The sequence below is a fragment of the Colletotrichum abscissum genome (genome assembly GCF_030869225.1).
Source record: "Colletotrichum abscissum strain IMI 504890 chromosome Unknown Scaffold_30.1, whole genome shotgun sequence".
In the NCBI taxonomy this organism is placed as follows: domain Eukaryota; kingdom Fungi; phylum Ascomycota; class Sordariomycetes; order Glomerellales; family Glomerellaceae; genus Colletotrichum; species Colletotrichum abscissum.
The window spans coordinates 166168-188122 of NW_026850210.1; the positions used below are offsets into that span (position 1 = coordinate 166168).

Genomic DNA, 21955 nt, shown 5'->3' on the forward strand with positions numbered 1-21955 from the left:
GACGACAAATACGCCAACATCTTCGGCTGAGACTTTTTCCCCCAATGCTTAACAGAGCAAACTTGAGCAAGCCGACTGCATACTAATGGCATTTGATCGTGGCTGTATCACATTCCTCTATTCAAATAGTTCCTGGTTTGACTTGTACGAAATTCGTGCATCCTTGAGATGATGAGAGGTAGACCTCTTAGCAGGCCATCGCTCTATGCTAGCTCAACCTGCTTAGGCTTGCCATCCTTCTTGGTCTCTTCATCCTCACCGCCCTCGATATCTTCGACTTTGGCATTTGCGGGCTTGCCCTCGAAGACTTCGCGGATCTCCTCCAGTGTGTGACCCTTTGTCTCGGGGAAAAGGAACCAAATCACAATGAACAAGACTCCCAGGACACAGCAAAACACTATATAGTACTTCCATGCGATCGCCTTCATTGCAATCGGGTTGACCTGATTGCCGATGATCAGACCAGTGAAGGCAGTAATGTAGGTGACCGACAAGCCGCGACCACGAAGGGTGTAAGGGAAAATCTCGACAGGGTAGGCTTGTAAGAGCGGCGTCCAAGCAATGTCGTAGAAGAAGTAAAAGATGAAGATGAAGGCTACAACTGCTCTCCCAGTTCCTTCGTCACGGCTGGCGACAAAGTGAGACGTCAACCCGGTCCATGCGATGTAACTCGCGAGCATACCTGCCGTGGAGATCAGGAACAAGGGTCGTCGACCCAAGCGGTCTACCATGAGCGCTCCTAGGAAGGTCGAAATGATCCAGTTGAAGATTTGAAGCATTCCGTTGATCAAAGTCTGGTCCTTGACTTCAGTGATGCCGATAGTGTTAAGCACGAGACTCAAATAGTAGCTGACCACTGCGACTCCGTTCCACTGAGAGCTGAAGCCGACAATACAGGCAATCAGTGTTCGCTTTCGGTTGGCAGGGGTTCGCACGAGTTCGAGCCAAGATGATTGAGACATGGCTTCAGCCTCCTCGCCCAAAGTAAGTTCGACTTCGCGCATCTCAAAGTCAACCAGCGGGTCATTGAGGTTGCCACCAGCGTGACAGTCGGCGAAGACCTTTCTGGCTTCATCTTTACGACCACGGCGCATCAGCCAGCTACAGTAAGCGGTTAGTAAGACTAGAATGTGTACAGTCAAGATACTGGAAAGCCTTACCGAGGGGACTCAGGCAAGAAGTAGACACCCATAAGCTGGATCACAGGAACTGCTCCTTGCAGCAGAGACGGGATTCGCCAGCTCCACGTAGACGCAATCTTGAAGGTTCCGAAGGTGCACCATGCAGCAAAAATGGAGCCAAAGTACTACGCAAAATGATCGTCAGCAAGTTTCCAAGACTATCGGGGCCTTCTCGAAGATCCAACGTACAAAGAATGTGTTGTACAAAGCTGTGATTCGGCCTCGGTGGGTAGGGTAAGCCAATTCCGTGATGAGGATAGGGCTCGGCTGGCTGATGAAAGTTGTGAAGAAACCTAGCAAAGCTCTTGCGACGACAAAGCTTGGAAGGTCCTTGGACATGCCTTGCAAGATGGCAAACCCGATGCAGGCTGCCAAGCCCAGAACGAGAGGGAGCTTCCGACCGTATCTGTCTGAGATGTACGTTACGACGAAGAGTGCTACGACTTTGCCGAGAGGGTAAACAGCATTCATCAGACCAAGAATGGCGCCCTCGGGGTTTCCAAAGAATTGGCGCCATTGAGGTAGGGTTTGTAGGCCGTTCATCATCGATCCTTGTCTCGTTTAGTTTGGCAATCCACAGAGTAGGATCGAGAACCCATACCATCGTAACCGACAGACGCAGAAGAGAACAGAGGTACGAGCAGCAACAGATTCAACTTCAGTAGATGAGGTGTCAAATACCATGGCTTGGGATTCGCGGGTAGAACCTAGTTTTCGCGTGTCAGCAGCTTCTCACCTAAGATAATCAAAGAGAAGGTTATTCACAGCTGCGAGAGCCGACCCTGCGGCCAGCTCTGCTCCCGTCTTCTTCGAAAACAAGCCCATTGTCAAGGTTGATTTTCTGAGCGATCTCTTGACTGTGGAGGTTGTCACCGATGGGTTGTTGGTAAAGCTTTTTCAGGCTCCCGGTTGAAGCGACAAGGATGACTTAAACTCGAAAACACAATGAGATGCCATGCTATTTATCTACCTGAGGAGAGCCATCGACAATGCAACCAACTCCAGATTTTCCAGCCACCGCCCAGGGTCCAGGTCAGACCAGATTCTCGGTAGCTCTGCACGGCTTCATGACCCCGGTCCATCCCCATGGGGTAAACGCGGGACCGGAACTCGGGATGGATGTTCTCAGGAAGTCGGAGGCCAGGGAAGTGTGCGGGGAAGAATGCACCGTCGCGGCGTGCAACATGTCTGGACGCGTCTTCGACCGAACTAGGTGACCTTAGATCTCGCACTAACAATTTTGGCGTTTCTCCGATACTCCGCGGGCAACGGTTCTGTTCCAAGTTGGTCTCGGGGAGTATCGGAGCCTGTTCATCTTCAGATGCCTTGACTTCTCCAATTATGTCGAATCATCATTGGATGAAGCTGCCAAAGCAAAAGTGGTCTCAAATCCATTTTCACGTGTCCAATGATCTTCGGGGCTCAACGATCCAGCTCAAGCTGACGACATTGCTGGAGCTGTACCCACAGGAGCTTGACAAGATTACAAAAGCCATCACGAACGCCTCTCAACATCACAAGAGCAGGCATATCTGGAACAAGATAGTTGGCGATAATCGTCCAGGGCTCGTATCTAGATTCATGTGCATTCTGCATTGAGAGGCCCTCAACGACTTTCCCCATACATCAAGAACGACGCCTAAGAACATGGGCTCCCAGCAGCAAACGCCCATCCTTAGGGTTGGCATCATCGGGTGCGGCGAGATCACTCAGGTAGCCCACATCCCCAACCTCAACTTCCTTTCTCATCGCTACCAAACCACCTACCTCTGCGATATCTCACAACAAGCTCTAGAGCACTGCGCCCGAAAGGTGCAGGGAGGAACGCCCAAGACAACGGCTGATGCAGCAGAACTCTGCTCCTCGCCAGACGTCGATGTGGTAGTCATTGCCAACGCTGATGCGTACCATGTCGAGCATGGCCTCTTGGCGCTCAAGAACGACAAGTACACCCTCATCGAGAAGCCCGCCTCCGTCTGTTTCCGAGACTTAGATCGCCTGGTCGAAGCCGAGAAGAAGTCTAAGGGAAAGGTCATGGTTGGTACCATGCGGCGTTTCGCAACTGCATTTACCGATGCGGTGAAGGAAGTTGGCGGCATGGAGAAGATCCAGTACGCAAGAGTCAGAGACATTATCGGACCCAACTCAACATTTGTCGACCAGTCCGGCACGTTCCCGCTAAAGTTCAGCGACTACAGCGATGCAGACACTAAGGACAGGCTGAAGCGGGAGGCGGACATCTCTGAGCAGGCTCTGGCGAAAGAGTTTGGAGTTCCCGTTACCCCTGGTTCTCAACTGATGCTACGACTTCTAGGAGGGTATGTTAACGTTCAACAAAACTGAAAGAGCATCATTACTAATAAATTCATAGACTCGGAACCCATGATCTTTCAGCCATGAGAGAAATCATCGGTATGCCGAAGAGTGTTGCAGGAGCTTGTCTTACCTTCCCTGGCATCTTCAGCGTCCTCTTCAAGTACGACGACTTCCCTGTCACTTATGAGTCAGGTTTCAGCAAAGTCCCGCAATTTGACGCACACATTGAGGTGTACTCTCCCGAGAAGATTGTTCGCGTTGACTTCGACACACCATACGTCAAGGGTCTACCAGTCACGATGACCATTAGAGAAATGATCGGGAATGATGGCTTCCAAGAGCGCAAAGTCAGGAAGACATACCAGGATCCTTACACCAATGAGTTCCTCGAGTTGTATGACTGCGTTGTCAACGGGAAGGCTCCGAAGACGAGTGCATTAGATGCGAGGAATGACATCGAACTGTTCAAGATGATCCTTCGAGCAGACTCCAGCAGATATCAGTAGGGTCCTGGAGAATAATTAAAGAAGAGCACAATAGCTTTATTACTTCATAAAAAGCCGCCCATGGAATTGATAATATGAGATAACGGAAGTGTGTGTTCGGTCTCGGTCATTCACCGCCTGGCGGCTTTCATATCTGACCAATGATCCAAGCCGAACGATGAAAGGTACAACTTCTATTCCCATCAGCAACTCGGTCGCTGCGGCTATTACGGGCGCACCGCGTCTCAGGCTCTCAACTGCATTGCAAATTACTTAAGCGGGATGGGAGTCATGGAATCACCGCGACCGAATATAACTATGTCTATTACGGGTAACTTCGGAGGGACCGCTGTCAAATTGTCTCGGCTACGGTGACTTATCGCAGGAGAACGAGTGCAGCAACATAACGAAGCCTTATCGGGGCACGGTAAGTGAAAGCCCCAAATAAGTACATTGGTACGAGCAGCTTTTGCAAGCTTAAGTATGGGATAACGGAGCTCACAGCCTCCACGACTCACGACGCCCAACAAGCTTTGTATTCGGATCATGCACTCGTGCAGGGTTCCTGCGGAGATCTCTCGAGGATCCCCGTTCGACGGCGGACCTCTTTGCTCCTACAGGACTGTCGAATAACGAGTAATGTACTAGATGTATCGGGTGAGTTTCAGCTTTGGCGAGGCCACCCTTGGTCGGTCACTTGGGTCAAGTCATCTCAACTTATTCTGGACGAACCAGGTCATGGGGATGGAGTTCGCGATCCACGGTTTGCGGAACTTAGATTTATTAACAATGTATCTCGAACGAAGAAGCTGCGAGATGAACACGAGATTCACTCCGTATAAATAACAGCCTGCTCCAAGCCTTTAAAGGTGACTGGTCACTGTTATATCAATTAGTACATCGAGTAGCAGATCTTCTCCCAGACAAAAGCCGATCTCTTATTTCTGTTCATTTTCTACATCGAAGGAAATCCCATAACTGCTAAGACAAAGATGTTGTTCCATCCTACTCTCGCTGTCGCAGCGCTGCTCCAATTCGCTCTTCCCGCTTCTGCCGCTTTCATCTTCTGCGCTGGCGCTCCTGCCGATGGTAGCTGTCCTGCTGACAAGGGAACCAAGACAAGCGTAAGTCTCTAACTTCTGTCCCGCATCAACCACTCAGCCTCTCTATTAGTTGTAAACTGACTCTGTGTATTTGTCGTAGTGTCAAAATATTTGTGCCAATTGCAAGCCCAACTGCTTTGGAGGTTCAGCGCCAGACTTGGGCGCAACTTGCTGCGAGCAGTCGGACGGGACGATCAACATATTCTGCTTCCGCACGGGAAAGAACAATTGTTAGAAATCCAAATATTCAAACATGAGTCAACTTCAGGATAGAAATGCCACGGGACCCGCGCAATGCTTCACCTTCCGACCTACTTTGGTACATGAACGAACAGATATGGGGACTAGACTAAAAGACAAGTAGAACCAGATCTTACAAATCTCATTATTTCAAACCCTTTACCAAACTTACTTCGGGGCCTGGACCGATACGTGATCCCACCAAAGTTGGACAAACCTGTGCGATGTTTACATGTGAGGTGATCCCGTATATTCCAAATTGGGAGTCTACAAAACTACCTCCTACTATCTCGGAAGCTTGATTTCGTATTCGGTGTTTGGAGTTCATGTTCAATGATGGAGAAGTCTAGCCTCAAGCTAACCACAGAGTAGCTCTGCTTGCTCTCCGCGAACTGACTAGCTGGCTGTCATGAAAGGCGCCGCTGGGCTTCGCCCGCAATGTTGTTATCTCAACCACGTGGAATAGAAACACTACTTGGACAGATCATTCAACCAATCCACTGGGATCCCCAGAAGTGGAATGGCCAAAATATTTGGTAGGATTTTGAGTGCGCAGTTGCAGCCGAGATCCCGATTCTTGAAAGCCTGCCCTGCAGTAGCGTAAATCGCTCATTGTTAGTCAACGAATTCGCTTTTGCTAGCGTGAGGAGAACCTAATGTCCCAGTAAGGCGGCGTTCCCGTCAAAGTCTAAGGAGAGGCGCCGTCTGTCATGAGTTAACTACACGTTAGCAGTTCCACCTGAGTTACACAAGGCCGAGCGGGAACCCAGGCACTCGGGTAATATCGCGCTGTCAGTACCACGCCAGATCGACAAGTCTAGATCTACTTGTTTACTCGGTATGCTGTGCTGGCACATCGATGCTTGATGCGCAATGTCGAGCCGGAGGCGTTCTCTTCGGATCTACTCTAGACGTCATGGTGAGTCTCCAGAGTGGTAGAGTCCACAAATAGTTTTCTCATCGGCCATCACATCATCCATCTCAACCCTTTACTCACCTCAATCTATTCTAGAGTCAATATCGCTTGTGATCCTCAGGGCATTGACAAAAAAGGTAAGCTTTTCGGTCTAGGGATCGTAGACTTTGTGCCAATGACACTACCAGCTTGATGGACGGCGACGGTGGGTGCAATACGAGCGCCGCCGTCAACTAGCAGAATATGGACTAGAGGCTTCTTAGCATCAACGATACCCGACAGGCGAACGTTCAAGCCACACCGAACCATTCCTTTGTCAAAGACAATCCTCACACATCACCCGTTTTTTCGGATCAAACAAAGAGTCTTTGAGTAAAGACTCGCGCTACAGTTTGACGCATGGTTGCTATTTTTGCTCTGGTGTGATGCCCAGAGTCCCAAGAGTCAGGTCTGCAGCGTCAGTGGCCGAATCTCAAAGATTTTCTTCCCGAGTACCGAGAGCGAGGTGCGCCTAATTGTGCAACGACTCCGTTAGCTTCTGGTCACTAGAGTGATAATCAGACGATGAATGAGGCTTTTCCGTAGCTCAAAGAATTGGATGTTGGATAACCGAAGCCTAAGGTTCTATGGCTAGAAGCGATCGTTGCGAGGGGATGTATATAACTCTTGGACAGATTCGACCAACGCAACTATCATTTTCACACTCATCACAGTCATTCATCACAATCATTCCTTCTTCTCCCTTCTTCACAATCATTGACTTTACATACTAACAGCAGCTTCATCTTTCCAACTTCCAAGATGCGCTCATTTACCGTTCTCGCCGCCTTGACGGCAACCAGCTCGGCTCAGCTTCTGTCTCTTTCTGAGCTAGCCAGCATCCCAATCTCGACTGTTCAGACTGTTCCCATTGGCGTTGGCAACCAGACTGTTGCATCAACCAAGAGGGAAGTCAGCAACTTGGCCGTTCGCGGCGACTGCAGCGCTCTTCCCGCTGGCAGTGGCCCGGTCCCCACCACCGACACGGACACGGCTTTCCTCGCCGACGCGGACTTGTCCAATGCCGCTTTGGCGGCCGTCACCCCGGCTGGGTGGTACCAGACCTTCCAGAACCTCCAGTCTGCGACCTCCGCCTCGGCTTACATGGGCTACAAGACCTATGCCACCTACAGCCCTTCGCAGTGCGCAGCTGACTGCAAATCGAACACTGGGTGTACAGCCTTCAACGTCTTCTTCGAGAGAGATCCCAGCCAGGATCCCGGCACCGCGTGCCCCAACCCCTCGAGCACAACTGTCATCAAATGCAGCTTCTGGGGTGTTGGCATCGGCCCTTCCACCGCCACCAACAGTGGCGAATACAGAAACGACTTCCACGTCGTGATTGCTGGCTCAAACGGATACCAGCTTACTGCACCCGACTACGCCGTCACCGGCTACAACTCTACATTCACTGATAAGGCCACCATCAACGCCCCCAGCGACTGCAACAGCTACATCACTTACAGGGCTCACACCAACGCTGCGTACGACCCTTCTCTTTGCGCTGCCGACTGCGCTTCTCAGAGACAAGAGACCAACCCCTTCAACGGTCTCTACTGCCACTTCTTCACCAGCTACTCACTTGTCAAGAATGGTGTCGTCCAAGCTCAGATTTGTGCTCTGTACTCGCGCACCTGGGACAAGAGCTACGCCGTCAACACGGGATACACTTCTGGCTCTGATGTCTACACCATCCAGTATGCTTACTCGTACTCTTACACCTCTGATATGGGCACTTGGACTTGCCCTCAAGGCAATGCCGCGGTCGCCTCTACGACATCGACTACTTTGTCTACTTCTTCCACGTCTCAAATCGCGACCCCTTCCACTCTTTCCACATCTACTACCTCACGGGCCGCCACTTCTTCGACCCTGACTACATCCAGCAGCTCATCTGCTTCCATAATCAAGACTTCCACCTCTTCTTCGACCGCCGCCGCAACAACTAGCAGCACGGCGGTCTCCAGCGGGCCCATCGCCGCCTGTCCCAGCCCAGTGAGCTATGTCGTTGGCTCTGCTGGTGGACTGTACGCTGTCTGCGCAAACACCGACTTCATGATTCCCAGCCCTCAGATCTACTACGGCTACAAGTCCAACGCTGACTGTGCCACTGCCTGCGAGGCTCAATCTGGCTGCACCAAGGCCGTCTACAACCCTACCACCCAGACCTGCTATCTGAAGGGTAGCCCCAGCGTCGCCGCCTCCAACTGGAACATCAACGCGCCCTTCCAGACCCTCGTCAAGGTCACCGATGGCACCGCTCTCACCAAGTGCTTGGCTCCCACTTACACCGTCAACTACTTCGGCACCACCTACCAAGTCTGCCCAAGCAGTGACTTCACCAACAACCCTGCCACGGACATCTGGTACTACGTTCCCAGCGACCTCGCTTGCATTGCTCTGTGCCGCTTGAGATCAGGATGCACCAAGATCGTGTACAACTTTGTTACCAAGACCTGCTACAACAAGGGCAACCCGTCCCTGGCCAGCACCGGATGGCACGTCAACACCCAGTTCCGCGCCATCTACATCAACTAAGTTGATGCGCGCCAGGGTAGCATTGGAGTTTTTGGCTCGATACTTAGACTTTCTTTCACTTTTAGCGTCATAGACTTAGTTTGGGGTTTGGAGAGAAGGCGTAAACAAAAGGTTTTAGGAACTCTCTTTTCTGGTTTTGGCATTCAAGTCACTCTTTTCTTACTCTCTTCAACACTCTCTTTAACAGACCTTTTTGAGACCTGTACATAATTATTTCACATCTCCATGGATCAATCTGCAATTCAACAGTTCAACCAATTTGCGCTTACTCGTTGCTTTCGACCGTGTAGTTCAATATTTACATGAGATTAACAAATGGTGAATTAATAGCCCAGTCCGAATAGTATTTGTTTCATCTGTTCTCTCAACTGCAGACTGGCTGTGTTGAGGGCTTCGATACCGCGTTTGAAGGGTTTGTTTGCCCACATCCATTGAGAGCACCCAGGGCCGTGTCGTCAACAGCAGCGTTATACGCGGCACCGCAGTTGGGATCGCTACAATTAGATCAGCATAATTCATGAGGTATTAAAACAGACACAGCAAAGAGCACTCGAGATCTGCTTACCTGGCACCGCCACTGGCGCTGTTGAAGTACGAGCAAATATCGTGGGAAAAGCAATCTTGTGTGTAGACATTACCAACGGCAGTTCCAGTGCACCCAGCACCGCAGCGTCCATTGCAGGAGTAGCTTAGTTTGTCATTAGCAGTATTCAGATGCAAAGCATTACGAGAAAGACTCACTCTCCAGACCCAGCGAGGTTAGTGCCGTAGTTGCTTCCCACTACGCCGGTGAATGTGCATGACTTGCCAGCACTGTTGGTCCATTTTGCTGTTGCAGTCGCACCAACCTTCAAACATGTGATCGCTCTCTTATCAAGTTCGGGAGCTGAGGGGGCTGCCAGTGCCATTAGGGGGCACAAGGCCATGATGAGCGAAAGTTGAGGCAACATGATGGTGAGCTAAGAATGGGTTCACTAATTCCGTTAAGGCTGAAGAGTAACTGGAACGCACAACAAGTTCTAGAATCAAGATATTGACATATTGTAAGCTATATAACCAATTCCTCCCCATTCAGTCCGCGTATAGAGCAACTTAGATGAGAGCTTCAATTTCGCCGATTGATGTTGCGGTCAACTCCGAGGCAACGGAGCAATTCCACGTCGGGAAAGCGTGTCGTCTTGGAGTATATTGCTTTCCATACTTTCGACAGGGCCAATAACATTCTGTCGAATGAAATCTGGGGTTGATGCAATTGCGCCATCAGTCGTCATCGGCATTGGGCCACTAAGGGCAAGGTTCCGGAGAATTTCACGGAGAATCATGTTGAGCCTCGTCGGTGAAGGATGATGATCTCCCGCTCGGCCCGGTTCTTGAACTCTTGATGAAGATTAAAAAAGTCGTTGCTGCCTGCTTCATCTGGAGCAAAAGACAAGTCCATGATCCCACGAGTTCAAAGAACTGCCTCAATCTCGGGTCTAAGAAGCCCCACGACCCGTCTAGCCGAGACTTACTACCCCACCACGCCAGAACCGGTAGTCGCATTTCGATGAGCGTTGCTCAATGGTCTAAGGTATGCTGTATCTCTCGACAGCATGTTGAAATGGGCAAAAAGAAGACAAAGGCCTTCTTATGGGAATATTGCACCGTTTGCGAGATATTCAACCGCTGCGGCTCTTGAGTTCATAGAAATAGCACCGATTTCACCAAGGATGACCTACCAGACGCCCCTGCTATCATCTGAGGGGAGAACATCGTGAGTCTGCCGATGCCTCGATGACTAGACTGGATCCAGCTGTGGGCCGAACTTCTCAATTGCTTCGGAGGAAGTTCATACGAACCCTTGCGGAGGAAGAGTCTGGACTTATGGACTTCGACAGGACACCTTCAGCGCCAACTTTAAGATGCTACGGCGCAACAGTCTTCCACTCGGACCACCCCGGCCAACGGAGCGGCTCCTATGAGAACAAAAGACCTTCCTTACAGATGTACTGACTATTGGCTCACGCTTGATGTCTTGGAACTCCATGGCATTTGAAAGAGAGGATGAAAGCAATGACCTTTGCGTCGGTGTATGGTTCAACTACCCATAGTGGGTACTCGCTACTCAGCGCGGGATGCTTCTGCGAGAAGAAGCCAACAAAACCACCCCTCTATTGCACCCTTAACAGGATGGCCATCAAGGGTTCAGATGAGCCCGGATCATCCCATATTTCCTCGAGTCTTGTACCAATGGCCCCATTGAACAAACTTCTCTTCGCTCTTGGGAATCTCGCTGCCAATTGACCCATCAGAATGCTCAGGTCATGAGCTCAAGTGGACCAGTGTCACATCCGTCATTTGCTGATGTTTCCCGCAGTTCATCTCGTATCTACCCACCTGTCTTCGCGCATCATGGCATACCCGGCCGGTCAAGATGAGCCGAACGCAACCCTCGCCAAGCTGCTGGGACCAAGGACAAGACGAAGGATGCCCAAGCTCAACGGTCCAACGGAAGATTCTCTCTCAATACACTAACAGCTCGCCTTCACCGCACTCAGATGACATCAACGCCCAGCGGACATCTGCCCCCGAAAAGGCGTAATTTCCAGGCCGCGGGATAGAAGGATGCGACGGTACGCGAGCTAAAACCCCGCACGCCCATCGATCTTGGGTTAGTCTGAAGGTCTGAACTGGGGGAGGACTGGGGTTGTTATATGAAGTCTCCCAAGACTCGTGAAGCTTCCTGGAGCTTCCCCGCACCCACACAACTTTCAGTGATTCTCAACGGCGGAAATTTCTCCAGGATTTTTTGTTTCTCTCTCTCGTCCCCTGGCCCTGCAGCTTGGCACTCTGCTTAGCCCAGCCACCCCTCTCTTCCTCTCCTACAGTCCGCACCCATCTCGTGCCTTTGGAATGGCACCTTGGCCGATCATCTGCTTGAGCATCTCCCCCCCAAAAAAGTCTTTCTTGTGGTTCTTGGAAGGGTCTTGGCCTTGCGCGACTTCCAACGCTTCTCAATGGCCCGGCTTAGACGCTTCGGCTTTCGGGCCAATGTCAGCCGGCTCATCTCGGCCGGTTCCTTCATGAAGTCATGAAGATGGTATAAATACCTTGAGTCGCATTGTAATTCCGCAGTCTGGAGAATGGTAGAGAGACCGAGACCTTGAGACCGTTCTCGTCCCAGCACAAGTCCTCTCCTAACATGGCGCTCGCAAAACTCTTCTCGTCCGGCCTCTTATTCGCCTCCCTCGCCGCCGCCAAGTGGATTGTCCCCGGCGGCAGATGGCGTGACAACGAGGGGAATCTCGTCAACGCCCACGCCGGCGGTGTCACGCTCGACAAGGACACGGGCAAGTTCTTCTGGTTCGGCGAGTACAAGATCGAGGGCCAGGAGGAAGGCGGTGGTGTCTCCGTCTACAGCTCCGATGACCTCGCGACATGGGAGTTCCACGGAAAGGCGCTCGAGCCTATCGAGGGCCATCCGTACATCTCGACCAACATGATTATCCAACGCCCCAAGGTCGTCTACAGCGAGCCCACTAAAGAGTACCACGTAGGTTTTAACCTTGAATTCGAGACGAAATCTGGCTTCCAGCGCGACTAACTCGTTCCAGATGTGGTGGCACGCCGACAACTCGACGTACGGCCTCCTCCTCCAAGGCCTGGCCACCTCGCCCAATATCTCTGGCCCCTACACCTTTGTCGACGCCACCGCGCCCCTTGGCAACTGGTCTCAGGACTTTGGCATCTTCACCGACTACAAGGACGGCCGCTCCTACTCGCTGTACTCCAACGGCGACCGCCGCGAAGGCCGCGACGTCTACATTTCGGCCTTCAACGAAGACATCACAAACGTGACCGAGGTCGTCCACCGCTTCGACAAGTACGACCTCGAGGCCCCGACCATTATCCAGACCGATAAGAGCTACTACGCCCTCATGTCACACAAGACGGGCTACCGCCCCAACAACGTCGTCGCATTCCGCGCCGACTCCCTCGCCGGCCCCTGGTCCCAGCCCTTTTTCGTTTCTGACGCCTACACCCGAACGTACAACTCCCAGTCCGGCTTCTCCCTCAAAATCGAGGGCTCCGAGGTCACGACGTACCTCTACCTCGGCGACCAGTGGGACTCCAACTCCCTTTGGGAGAGCCGCTACATCTGGTTGCCCCTCGTCATCGACGACGAAAAGAAGTCGGTCCACGTAGAATGGCACGACGTCTACGACCTCGACGTCAAGACGGGCGTCGTCACCCCCATTGAAGGCACACCTTACTACGCCCACGACTCCGCCACCACGGCCGGCGCAGCCTTCAAGCAGGAAGCCACCTTTGCCAGCGGCGGCTCCATCGTGACGGGCATCTACGGCAACGACAGCACCGTTACCTTCACCGGCATTCAGGGCGCCGGCGAGCCGCAGTGGGTGTCGTTTTACTACCAGAACACGGACGACATGGGTTTCGGCGACCAGCCCGGCGGCAATCCCGACCGTATCGGCGGAAAGTGGCAGCTTCGTCGTGTAGCTTCTGTCGTGGTGAACGGCAACGAGCAGCAGGTTGAGACGCTTTTCCAGCGTGATAGCCACAAGGGCATTATCCTTTCCACGCCCTTGCAGTTGACTTTGGAGAAGAACGCGAACAACACTATCACTATTGGTGGGTTGTGGAACGGCTTTGACTTTAAGGGTGCTGATATCGACCGTATCGTGGTCTACCCTCCCGAGGGCGGCCCTGTCAAGTGCAAGAGGGGCATTGAGAACGTCGAGTAATGGCTTACTTGTAGTAATTAGAAGATATCAGTCTATTAGCGAGCGAGCTCGGATGAACGTATCGTCTTCTCCGTGATGTTTTGTAAATATCCGTGCCTTGTCTACCAGCTCCATGTGGTCCCCAGCCTGATCTCTCGTCAATCATGGTCTCATTACCCTAATGCAGAGTCATTCATTCGAGTGTGCCCTCTGCTGAAAACCAGACGCAAAAAGTGAGAGTCGTAGGTGCGGCAACAAAAGAACTGAACAAGTCATGGAAGCTGCAGGGTAAGTGATAGGAAATGAAAGTGATTGCATCCTACATGCCGCACTGAGGTATAACAACGTAAGCAAAGATTTAAATAGGCCCGTCAGCTCATGCTCCGAGAATGTTATCGCGTACACAATCTCGCCTGAAAAGCGTGGCTGGCCAGGCGATCGAGGGGCTCTCAAATGATTTCATGCAGGTAGGAGTCGTGAGAAGGCTAGCATATTGTAGACGATAAACAAGAACGCGGTCAATTCAACTATTGATTCACCAAACAAAACTAAAATGAAAGAGTATAAAGATGTATTAAGTGCTAAAAAGAGTCAAAAAAAAAAAGGAATAGAGGGGGAATACTGACCTTATAATTCACGCCCCTGCCCGGACTCGAACAGCGCGCCCCTCTGTCAACCCGAACTCTGACTTCATGGGAGTATTTGTTTTTATTTTAACCATTCGACCACCTCGCACACAGCTTGACCTGACCTCGCCGACCTAGACGGGCGCTGCTGTGCTGGTGACAGAATTAGACGTTGGGAGGGTATAAGTACCTACCTACCGTGGTAGGTAAGATAGGTACGTAGATGGCCTCACGTGAGGCAGCAGCGAGGCAGAGGGTGCCCGGTCAGGTGACGGTGGGCCTGTGATACGTAGAATTCTATTAGACGGGATGGAAGGAAGGTGACAGTCTGGGTCATACCTTCTTACCCTGTGAGTTCACTTTACCCTCAACAAGGTAATAGTCACGTGTCCTCAACGTCCATGATCTGATATCGTTGAAAGGATTATCATTCCCTCATTTTCGTCAACCGTCATTTACGTGGTTTTTGACTTAATTTCTTGTCAAAGACCTGATCAAGGAAACGAGGAGCCCAATGGACTAGGCCCCCTAACGATCCTTCAGCGCAGTGGGGTGAACCTACGTAGCAGAATAGAGGAAGTCAACATTCCGTTTGATACACAGACTATAGCATTAGAAGACACACAGGGAGGTAGTCTCCAATAATCAGGCCACAGAGGACATGGACGACGATGAATATCAAATGGACCACGGAAACACTTTGTGATTCTTCCAGAGACAATGGTTGACATCTATCTCTCATGCCTAGCAAGCAACTCATCAATCATCCGCTGCAACCATAGCCTCTCTACAACGCCAATAATCATGAAACGCCTACTCGTCTTTTTCTACTCTACGATGCGTGGACATCCGTCTTGGAGATGGCCTCTGTTACCGCCTCGATGGCCGGGTCAGCCTCGGCCTTCTTCTCGGTAGACTCCACCGACGCTCCAGCTCCGGCCGCCTTGGCCTTTTCCGCCTCCTTCTTGGCCTTCTTACGGGCCTTCTCGGCGTCCTTTGCCGCCTTCTTAGCAGCGGCCTTGGCCGCCGCCTCCTCCTTTTGCTTTCTGACTTCCTCGCCGCCAAAGGCGTCCTTCCACTCCTCAATCTTGGATGCCGCAATCTGGGTGAAGAGATGCTCGGGGGTTCCAAGCTTGTGACCGGGCTTGATGGCATCAGTGACCCAGGTGTCGGGGATGAACGGCTTGGGCTCAACGCCGAGCTGCTTGAGGATAGCAGTCGAGGTGTTGGGCAGGTAAGGAGCGACGAGAGAGGCCAAAAGGTCGATCTGGTTGAGCGCGAGACCGACAACGGCAGCGCAGCGGTCAGGCTCCTCAGTAAGAAGTCTGTTGTCGAGCTTGTTGTCCTGGAGCAGCTTGTTGCCGAGGCTATCGATATCATTAGCTCACGTCACGAAATAACGGGGGAGATAAATGGTTGGCATACGCAGAAATAGACATGATGGTCTGAAGACCAGCCCTCATCTTGGTGGCCTCCATATTGTTGATGTACTCCTTGAGCAGGGTGTTGACCTCGTCGATGTGCTTCTTCAGATAGTCATCAGTGTATTTGGTGTAGTCGGGAACCGCGCCTTCGGTCTTGGCCTGGCAGAACTTGTTGACTCTCTGGCAGAAGTTGCCGAGGTTCTTGAGGAGCTCGTTGTTGTTGCCGTCAACCATCTCCTGCCACATGAACTCAGAATCGGAAGTCTCGGGGCGGCGAGACAGCAAGTAGTATCTCCAGACATCGACGGGCACACCAGTCTGTTGTACCTGATTGCCAAAGACACCGACACCTCTCGACTTGCTGAACTTGCCACCCTCGTAGTTAAGATACTCGGTAGTGGAGATCTTGTGCAGTTTAGTCCAGTTCTCGCCGGTGCCGAGCTGAGATCCAGGGAAGATGATGGTATGGAATTGAACGTTGTCCTTGCCCATGAATTGGTACAGCTTCACGTCATCGGGGTTCTTCCACCACTGCTCCCAGTTCTTGCCTTCGAGGTTGTCGCCGTCGGTGTAGTTCTTGGTGATGGAGACGTATCCGATGCAGGCGTCGAACCAGACATAAAAGACCTTTCTTGCGTAGTCCTCTCCGACCTCGTGAGTCGGGATCGGGACACCCCACTTGAGATCTCTGGTGATACCACGGGGCTTGAGGCCCTTGTCGATCCAAGCTTGAGTAATCTGCTCCGCATTGTTGCTCCATGCGCCCTTCTTGCTAGATTCCTTGAACCACTTGACCAGATCGTCCTTGAGAGCGTCGAGTCTGAGGAACAAGTGCTTCGTCTTGCGCTTCTCCGGGGTAGCTCCGTCGAGCTTGCAACGGGGCTTGATCAAGAAGCCAGTGGGCTTGGCAGCAACATCGTCATCGGCAGAAGCGTTTGCTTCGGGTTCGGGCTCGAGAGGATCGAGAAGGTTACCGCACTTGTCACACTGATCGCCTCTAGCACCATCGTAGGCGCAGATAGAGCAGACACCCTCGACAAATCGATCAGCGAGGAAAGACTGGTGGGCCTCGACAGGGCAGAAAGGCTGGACGGTCTCGCGCTCCTCAATGTATCCGTTTTTCCACAGCTTGGTAAAGATGTCCTGGACAATCTCGGTCTGTTGGGCGGTCGGGGTTCGGCCAAAGATATCGAACGAGATGTCAAAGTAGTCGTAGATGCCCTTGTGGAGGGCATGGTACTTTGCGCACAGCTCGGATGGGGTTACGCCCTCCTCAAGGGCCTTGGTCTCGGTCGCAGTGCCATACTCGTCGGAGCCGCAGACTGTAGTAGAAAGGGTCAGCCGGGATTGGGCATTGGAAGACACTCAAGGGAGAGAGGTAGTCGCAACATACTGTAGATGGTGGGGTTTCCGCGAGCACGGGAGTACCGCGCAAAGACATCGGCAGACAGAACACTGCCAATGATGTTTCCGAGATGAGGAACGTTGTTGACGTAGGGCAGGGCGGAGGTAATTAGAACATTGTTCTTGCCCTTGACGGGCAGAATGGGATTCGGCGCCATGATGTGTTTGTTTGCTGTGTGTCGAGAGGAGAGGCGGAGAGGAGGAAGAGAGGAAAAGAAAGAATGGAAACTTGAGATGCCGACTTTCTCGGGGAAGGGAGTCAGGCGCGGTGTGCAATTGCGCCCACGGTGAGGTACGTCCCCCACTGCCCAGGGCAACTGCCACTGCCAACTGTGAGTCGCACCTACCTACCAGACTGACTCTGAAATGTTGCGCGAGCCTTGGACCCCGCACTATCCCCTTTTGGGATGAGGGGCACGGTCGAAAAGCTTGGGCCATTTCTCAATCGTAATCGCCGAGTTCTCATCCTCACTCACTCACTCACTCACTCATGTAAGGGACTCACTCACTAAGGCAACTCATTCAATATCTGGAATGAATTTGATCATGAGATGAGTTACATAAGGGTTGAGATGAAACGCGATGTTCTATTACGGCGTCAAGACTTAGCATATATTCGCGTTTTGAAATGCCATTGATATCAGCTTCGGCCATAATGCACACAAAGGCGTGATTACAATAGGGAGCGTTGGGCGCAATGAACAGACTTTGGGGCAGGTGGCTCAATATCCAAACATTGGTCATCAAGCCTCGACTTATGACTCCATTTGTCACCTCCGCAACCTTTGTTCGCTCAGACGGCACTGGACGTGTTTGTGCTCGGCTGGTCGCGGACAGTGTCACGCGAGCACACGGCTTACAGCCTAATCGAAAGCAGGAAGTATGTTTACCTTCCTATTCTCTCAAACTAAACATGCAGCCCAGGCACGATATTTGAAATTCATTTACGTGTCGCATTCGTTCTGGGAGCTCTTTTCGATTTCCAGTTTCATAAGACGATTGACGAACTATCAAGTGGTGTTCATGACAAAAATACCATCCCTTCAATGATTGAAATAACCAGAGATGCTGATAACAATCCAACCGTATTCGTCCGAACTAGGAGATCCCATCCCAATTGACTTCTACAATAAGAGACGACATGATGCAAAACATGGGAGCGAGTCCAACTTGGTCACTGCTTTTCGGCGAAACGCCTTTGGGGGTTTCTAGATGAAGTCCAATGCCCTGGTGATAAGTCATGAGACCAATACCTTTGGGTTGAGGCTCCGTAATATGCTCCCTGAGATAGGTTTATGAGATGCCTGAATCAACATCTGTATATGTAATCTCCCTTGTTTCCCGTAACTTTTGAACATGAAGATAGCACTTTTGCCTGATTCATCGCTATTCCCACATGAATCCAACAGAAAAACATTCCCTCCCGGATCGTCATAAGCAGATCAAGACAAAAGAAAAACTCCCATCATCATAATCCTTCATAGGGCGCCAAGTTCCACACATCAACAACACCACTATGCCTCCCAACAGCCATCATCTTCCCGTCCATCGAAAAGGCCGCCGCCGTCACTAGCCCATCAATCCCCACCGCGGTCGTCACTTCAGCCAGAACCTGTCCAGAGTACACATCCGAGATATCCATCCCCTCCTCTGTCCGACACGCCAGGAACCGACAATCCGGCGACACCGCCAGCGGCCACCCCTCGTTGTTCCGCACTTTGTTCATCTCCCAGCTCGATACCCGCCCAGCCTCGTGCTCCCACACATACACGGCCCTCGCCCACACCGACACAACCACCCTCCCATCCGGCGACGCCCCCAACGCCCGCGCCCCCGTCCCCGTCCCCGTCACAACCCCATCCACCTCCATCCGCCGTAGCGTCCTCCCCGTCTTGGCCTCCGATATCCTCACCGTCCCGTCCCTCGACAGCGTCACGAGGTCCGCACCGTTCGGCATGAAGAGAACATGCGTCGGCGCAGCATGGTTCATCACACCCGCCACCTTCTTCGTAGGTGGCATCCCCGGCGGACTCGTCGCCGCCTCAAACACAACAACAACGCCCAACGGATCCGCCGCCGCAAACTTCTTCCCGTCGGGGCTAAACGCCGCGGGATGCCCGACACCGTTCAACGCGCACCGCACCCCTCGCCCTTCCTCCCCGGCGCGGAGCTTCACCCGCCACTCCCGCTTCCATCCTGCATCCTTCTCCACCACCGCCGTCAGTTTTCCATCCGGGCTGAAGACGACCACAGGCGCGTCGCTGCTGATGTCAGACGGCACGAGGCGCGCGCCCACGGCGCCGGGCTTCTGGGGAAAGTCCCAGATCTTGGTGCTCGAGGGAAGCGCGGTGCCCGAGTTGTCTTGCGATGTGGCGACGTAGCCTTTTGGACTGATGGCGATGGAGGTGACGGTGCCGTTAAGGCAGATTGCGCGGCCGAGGTGCTTGAGGCGCAGAATTGATGGTGGGAGGGTGCCGTCGTGAAGGTTGAGGGATTGTATTGATCCCGAGACGGAGTGTGTCCTCACTGCATTCCGCTGCGCGCTGTAAATATGGTCAGTTATCTATGCATATCTTGAGTGATGTTGAAATGTTGCGGATCATGCGCGTAAATGTCAAGCAAAGAAAACGCACCCCCCGGCGACCGCCTCCTCATAGCTGGGCATCGAATCATCCGCCGGCGGGCCATTGCTGGCGTCCAGGTAAGCGCTCATGATGTCAATGTTTCTCTCTGTTTCCTTTCAACCCAAACACAGCAACATCCACTGCCGTCCGGCGGATTCCCCAGTGTAACGAATGAAGAGCTTTTGGGTAAAACAAACAATGTGGTTGATGGACGAAGTTGGATTGAAGACGCTAGACGTTTTCCCCAGATCAATCGATCAGATCAGTCATGTCACCTTGCCGAGACCCCGGTCTCCTCGGGCGGCTTGGGATGTCACCGCACACAGCCGCAATGGCTGAGCTCCTCAGACCCCTGTCGGTCATTGTCTCTCCCCGCGGAACCTTGTTTGTGTTGCCGATGACCGGCGATCGCACCGGTCGCGCCGGGCACACCGGGCTGTTTGGGTACACAGCAAAAGAAGATGAAAGGGAATAATTTGAAAATGCGCCCGGAAAATGAGCATTCGGAATGGCGGAACTCTTCCATTAGGTCGCATTCTGCCGCGACACTGACACATGATGAAGCAGGGACATTTGATAATTCACTGATGTGATGAGTGCGTCTTCCAAGATAGAGATCCAACTGATACGCAATTGTAGATGGTCATTAAATGGTATTCTTCTGCTTCGCTATTCAAATCGCACCCATGCAGTCCTTATGCCTACTGGCCAAATGCCTCCTCATAGTTGGTCAGGCAGTATCTGTAGCGGACACTGGAATCCTCAATGCCGTTCATCGCCGACCTTAAACCATCGGCGCTGATGGGAACCTCCTGCACCCATGTCTTGATGCCCTTGTCGGCAGCAAGCTGCAACATCTCCAGCGTCTCGCGTCTGCTACCCAAGTGGGAGCTGCCAATGAAGCAGCCGTTGGGGAGGAAGTCCTGGTTGCGAACAGTGATGCCACCACCACCGGGGAGACCGACAGACACCCACTTGCCGTGGACGTCGAGAAGGCTAAGGTAGGCAGAGAGGTCGAAGCCCTCGAATGAGTTGGCCGTGTTAAGAATGAGGTCGAAAGTCATCTTGTGGGGCTCGTTCCAACCCTTCTCGCCGCTCGCCAGGTAGCCATCGGCACCCATCTTCAAAGAGTCCGCCTCCTTGGATCGCGAACGGGAAATGGCCCAGACCTCAGCACCCAGAGCCTTGGCGAACATGACACCAAAGTGACCGATGCCGCCAATGCCGACAATGCCGACCTTCTTGCCAGGGCCACATCCGTTTCTGATCAGAGGGCTGTAAGCTGTCAGGCCAGCGCAGAGCATAGGAGCAGCGATGGTGCTGGGGAGGGCTTCGGGGATGGGGAAAACCCTGTGACTTGATTAGCATGCATCTCATTTCGAGAGTAGCAAACACACGTACCAGTGCTCGTGTGTGCGGACGTGGGAGGAGTATCCGCCCTGGGAGATGGCGCCGGAGTCGGGGAATGTAGAGCCGTAGGTGTCGAGCTGGTGCTTGCAGTATGTCTCGTTGTCGTTCTTGCACTGACGGCACTCGAGGCAGGCGTAGGATTGAGCTCCAACACCAACGCGCGAGCCCTCCTTGATCTTGGTGACCTTGGAGCCGACTCTCAAAGCCTTTCCGACGATTTCTAGACATAGCGGAGTTAGCCAGCAGGTCACAACTACGCAGTAGACACATGGACTCACCGTGACCAACCGCCAGAGGATAGGGCTGAGCACCCCAGTCACCCTTGATGGTGTGAACATCACTGGCACAAACACCGCAGCACTCAATCTTAATATCGACGTCGTAGTCACCAAACGGCTTGGGGTCAAACTCCTGCTTCTTGAAGTCTTGCCAGGTCTCGGCACTGTTGACCTGGAAGCCGGTGAACTTCTCGGGAATCGACATGATGGGTAGTTGAGTGTGAGTGAAGAGCTGTCTTGTAGATTCGTCTGGCTACTCTCGAGATACGACCTTGATTTGATTACGGGAAGTGTTCGGATGGCACGAGAGAAGAGGAAGAGAAGGAGGAAGAGGAGAAAGGTTCGGACGCTGCTCACAACGGGCAGAGGGAACCGCGCCGGATGAAATACCCTGACCATTTTCAGAGCTTCTCCCGAAACCCCCCACCATCTCGTTTGTCGCGGCGCTGCGCGTGGAGCGTAGGACATCCATCCTTGAGTGAGGGGCACCTCCCAGCTCGGTCGAGGAGGGGCTTATGTCGCGCCGCAATGTCTGCCCATGGGAGTTAGATGGGGGCAGGACCCTTGCTCGAGGCTAGGCGCCTGTTGGAAGCAAATGATGGCCCTCTCATTCGATTCTTCCACAATCTTGCGCCATTGACTTCCTT

General features: G+C 52.5%; 9 protein-coding genes across 9 annotated transcripts; 4 read left to right on the plus strand and 5 right to left on the minus strand.

The window, feature by feature from the left end:
• Positions 1–203: 203 nt before the first annotated feature.
• Positions 204–1727, minus strand: CABS01_11162 (lactose permease; the record flags this gene model as incomplete). Its single annotated transcript, XM_060544517.1, has 3 exons — positions 204–1101; positions 1161–1306; positions 1371–1727. The coding sequence occupies 3 exons, from the start codon at positions 1725–1727 to the stop codon at positions 204–206; spliced, it is 1401 nt and encodes a 466-aa protein (XP_060397765.1).
• A 1101-nt stretch (positions 1728–2828) lies between these two features.
• CABS01_11163 (oxidoreductase) lies at positions 2829–4003 on the plus strand (the record flags this gene model as incomplete). The annotated part of the gene is made up of 2 exons (XM_060544518.1): positions 2829–3499; positions 3553–4003. 2 exons carry the CDS (start codon positions 2829–2831, stop codon positions 4001–4003), a joined length of 1122 nt encoding a protein of 373 aa, XP_060397766.1.
• Positions 4004–4974: 971 nt separating this feature from the next.
• CABS01_11164 (uncharacterized protein) lies at positions 4975–5320 on the plus strand (the record flags this gene model as incomplete). The annotated part of the gene is made up of 2 exons (XM_060544519.1): positions 4975–5106; positions 5186–5320. 2 exons carry the CDS (start codon positions 4975–4977, stop codon positions 5318–5320), a joined length of 267 nt encoding a protein of 88 aa, XP_060397767.1.
• Positions 5321–7042: 1722 nt separating this feature from the next.
• On the plus strand, positions 7043–8818 carry CABS01_11165 (uncharacterized protein; the record flags this gene model as incomplete). Its single annotated transcript, XM_060544520.1, has 1 exon — positions 7043–8818. One exon carries the CDS (start codon positions 7043–7045, stop codon positions 8816–8818), a length of 1776 nt encoding a protein of 591 aa, XP_060397768.1.
• A 364-nt stretch (positions 8819–9182) lies between these two features.
• CABS01_11166 (uncharacterized protein) lies at positions 9183–9768 on the minus strand (the record flags this gene model as incomplete). The annotated part of the gene is made up of 3 exons (XM_060544521.1): positions 9183–9312; positions 9384–9506; positions 9560–9768. 3 exons carry the CDS (start codon positions 9766–9768, stop codon positions 9183–9185), a joined length of 462 nt encoding a protein of 153 aa, XP_060397769.1.
• Positions 9769–11999: 2231 nt separating this feature from the next.
• Positions 12000–13563, plus strand: CABS01_11167 (glycosyl hydrolase family 43 protein; the record flags this gene model as incomplete). The annotated part of the gene is made up of 2 exons (XM_060544522.1): positions 12000–12350; positions 12412–13563. The coding sequence occupies 2 exons, from the start codon at positions 12000–12002 to the stop codon at positions 13561–13563; spliced, it is 1503 nt and encodes a 500-aa protein (XP_060397770.1).
• A 1437-nt stretch (positions 13564–15000) lies between these two features.
• Positions 15001–17154, minus strand: CABS01_11168 (methionyl-tRNA synthetase; the record flags this gene model as incomplete). Its single annotated transcript, XM_060544523.1, has 3 exons — positions 15001–15535; positions 15594–16914; positions 16986–17154. The coding sequence occupies 3 exons, from the start codon at positions 17152–17154 to the stop codon at positions 15001–15003; spliced, it is 2025 nt and encodes a 674-aa protein (XP_060397771.1).
• Positions 17155–18464: 1310 nt separating this feature from the next.
• CABS01_11169 (ribosome assembly protein 4) lies at positions 18465–19709 on the minus strand (the record flags this gene model as incomplete). Its single annotated transcript, XM_060544524.1, has 2 exons — positions 18465–19539; positions 19630–19709. 2 exons carry the CDS (start codon positions 19707–19709, stop codon positions 18465–18467), a joined length of 1155 nt encoding a protein of 384 aa, XP_060397772.1.
• Positions 19710–20321: 612 nt separating this feature from the next.
• Positions 20322–21513, minus strand: CABS01_11170 (alcohol dehydrogenase GroES-like domain-containing protein; the record flags this gene model as incomplete). The annotated part of the gene is made up of 3 exons (XM_060544525.1): positions 20322–20970; positions 21022–21250; positions 21309–21513. 3 exons carry the CDS (start codon positions 21511–21513, stop codon positions 20322–20324), a joined length of 1083 nt encoding a protein of 360 aa, XP_060397773.1.
• Between the last annotated feature and the right edge of the window lie 442 nt (positions 21514–21955).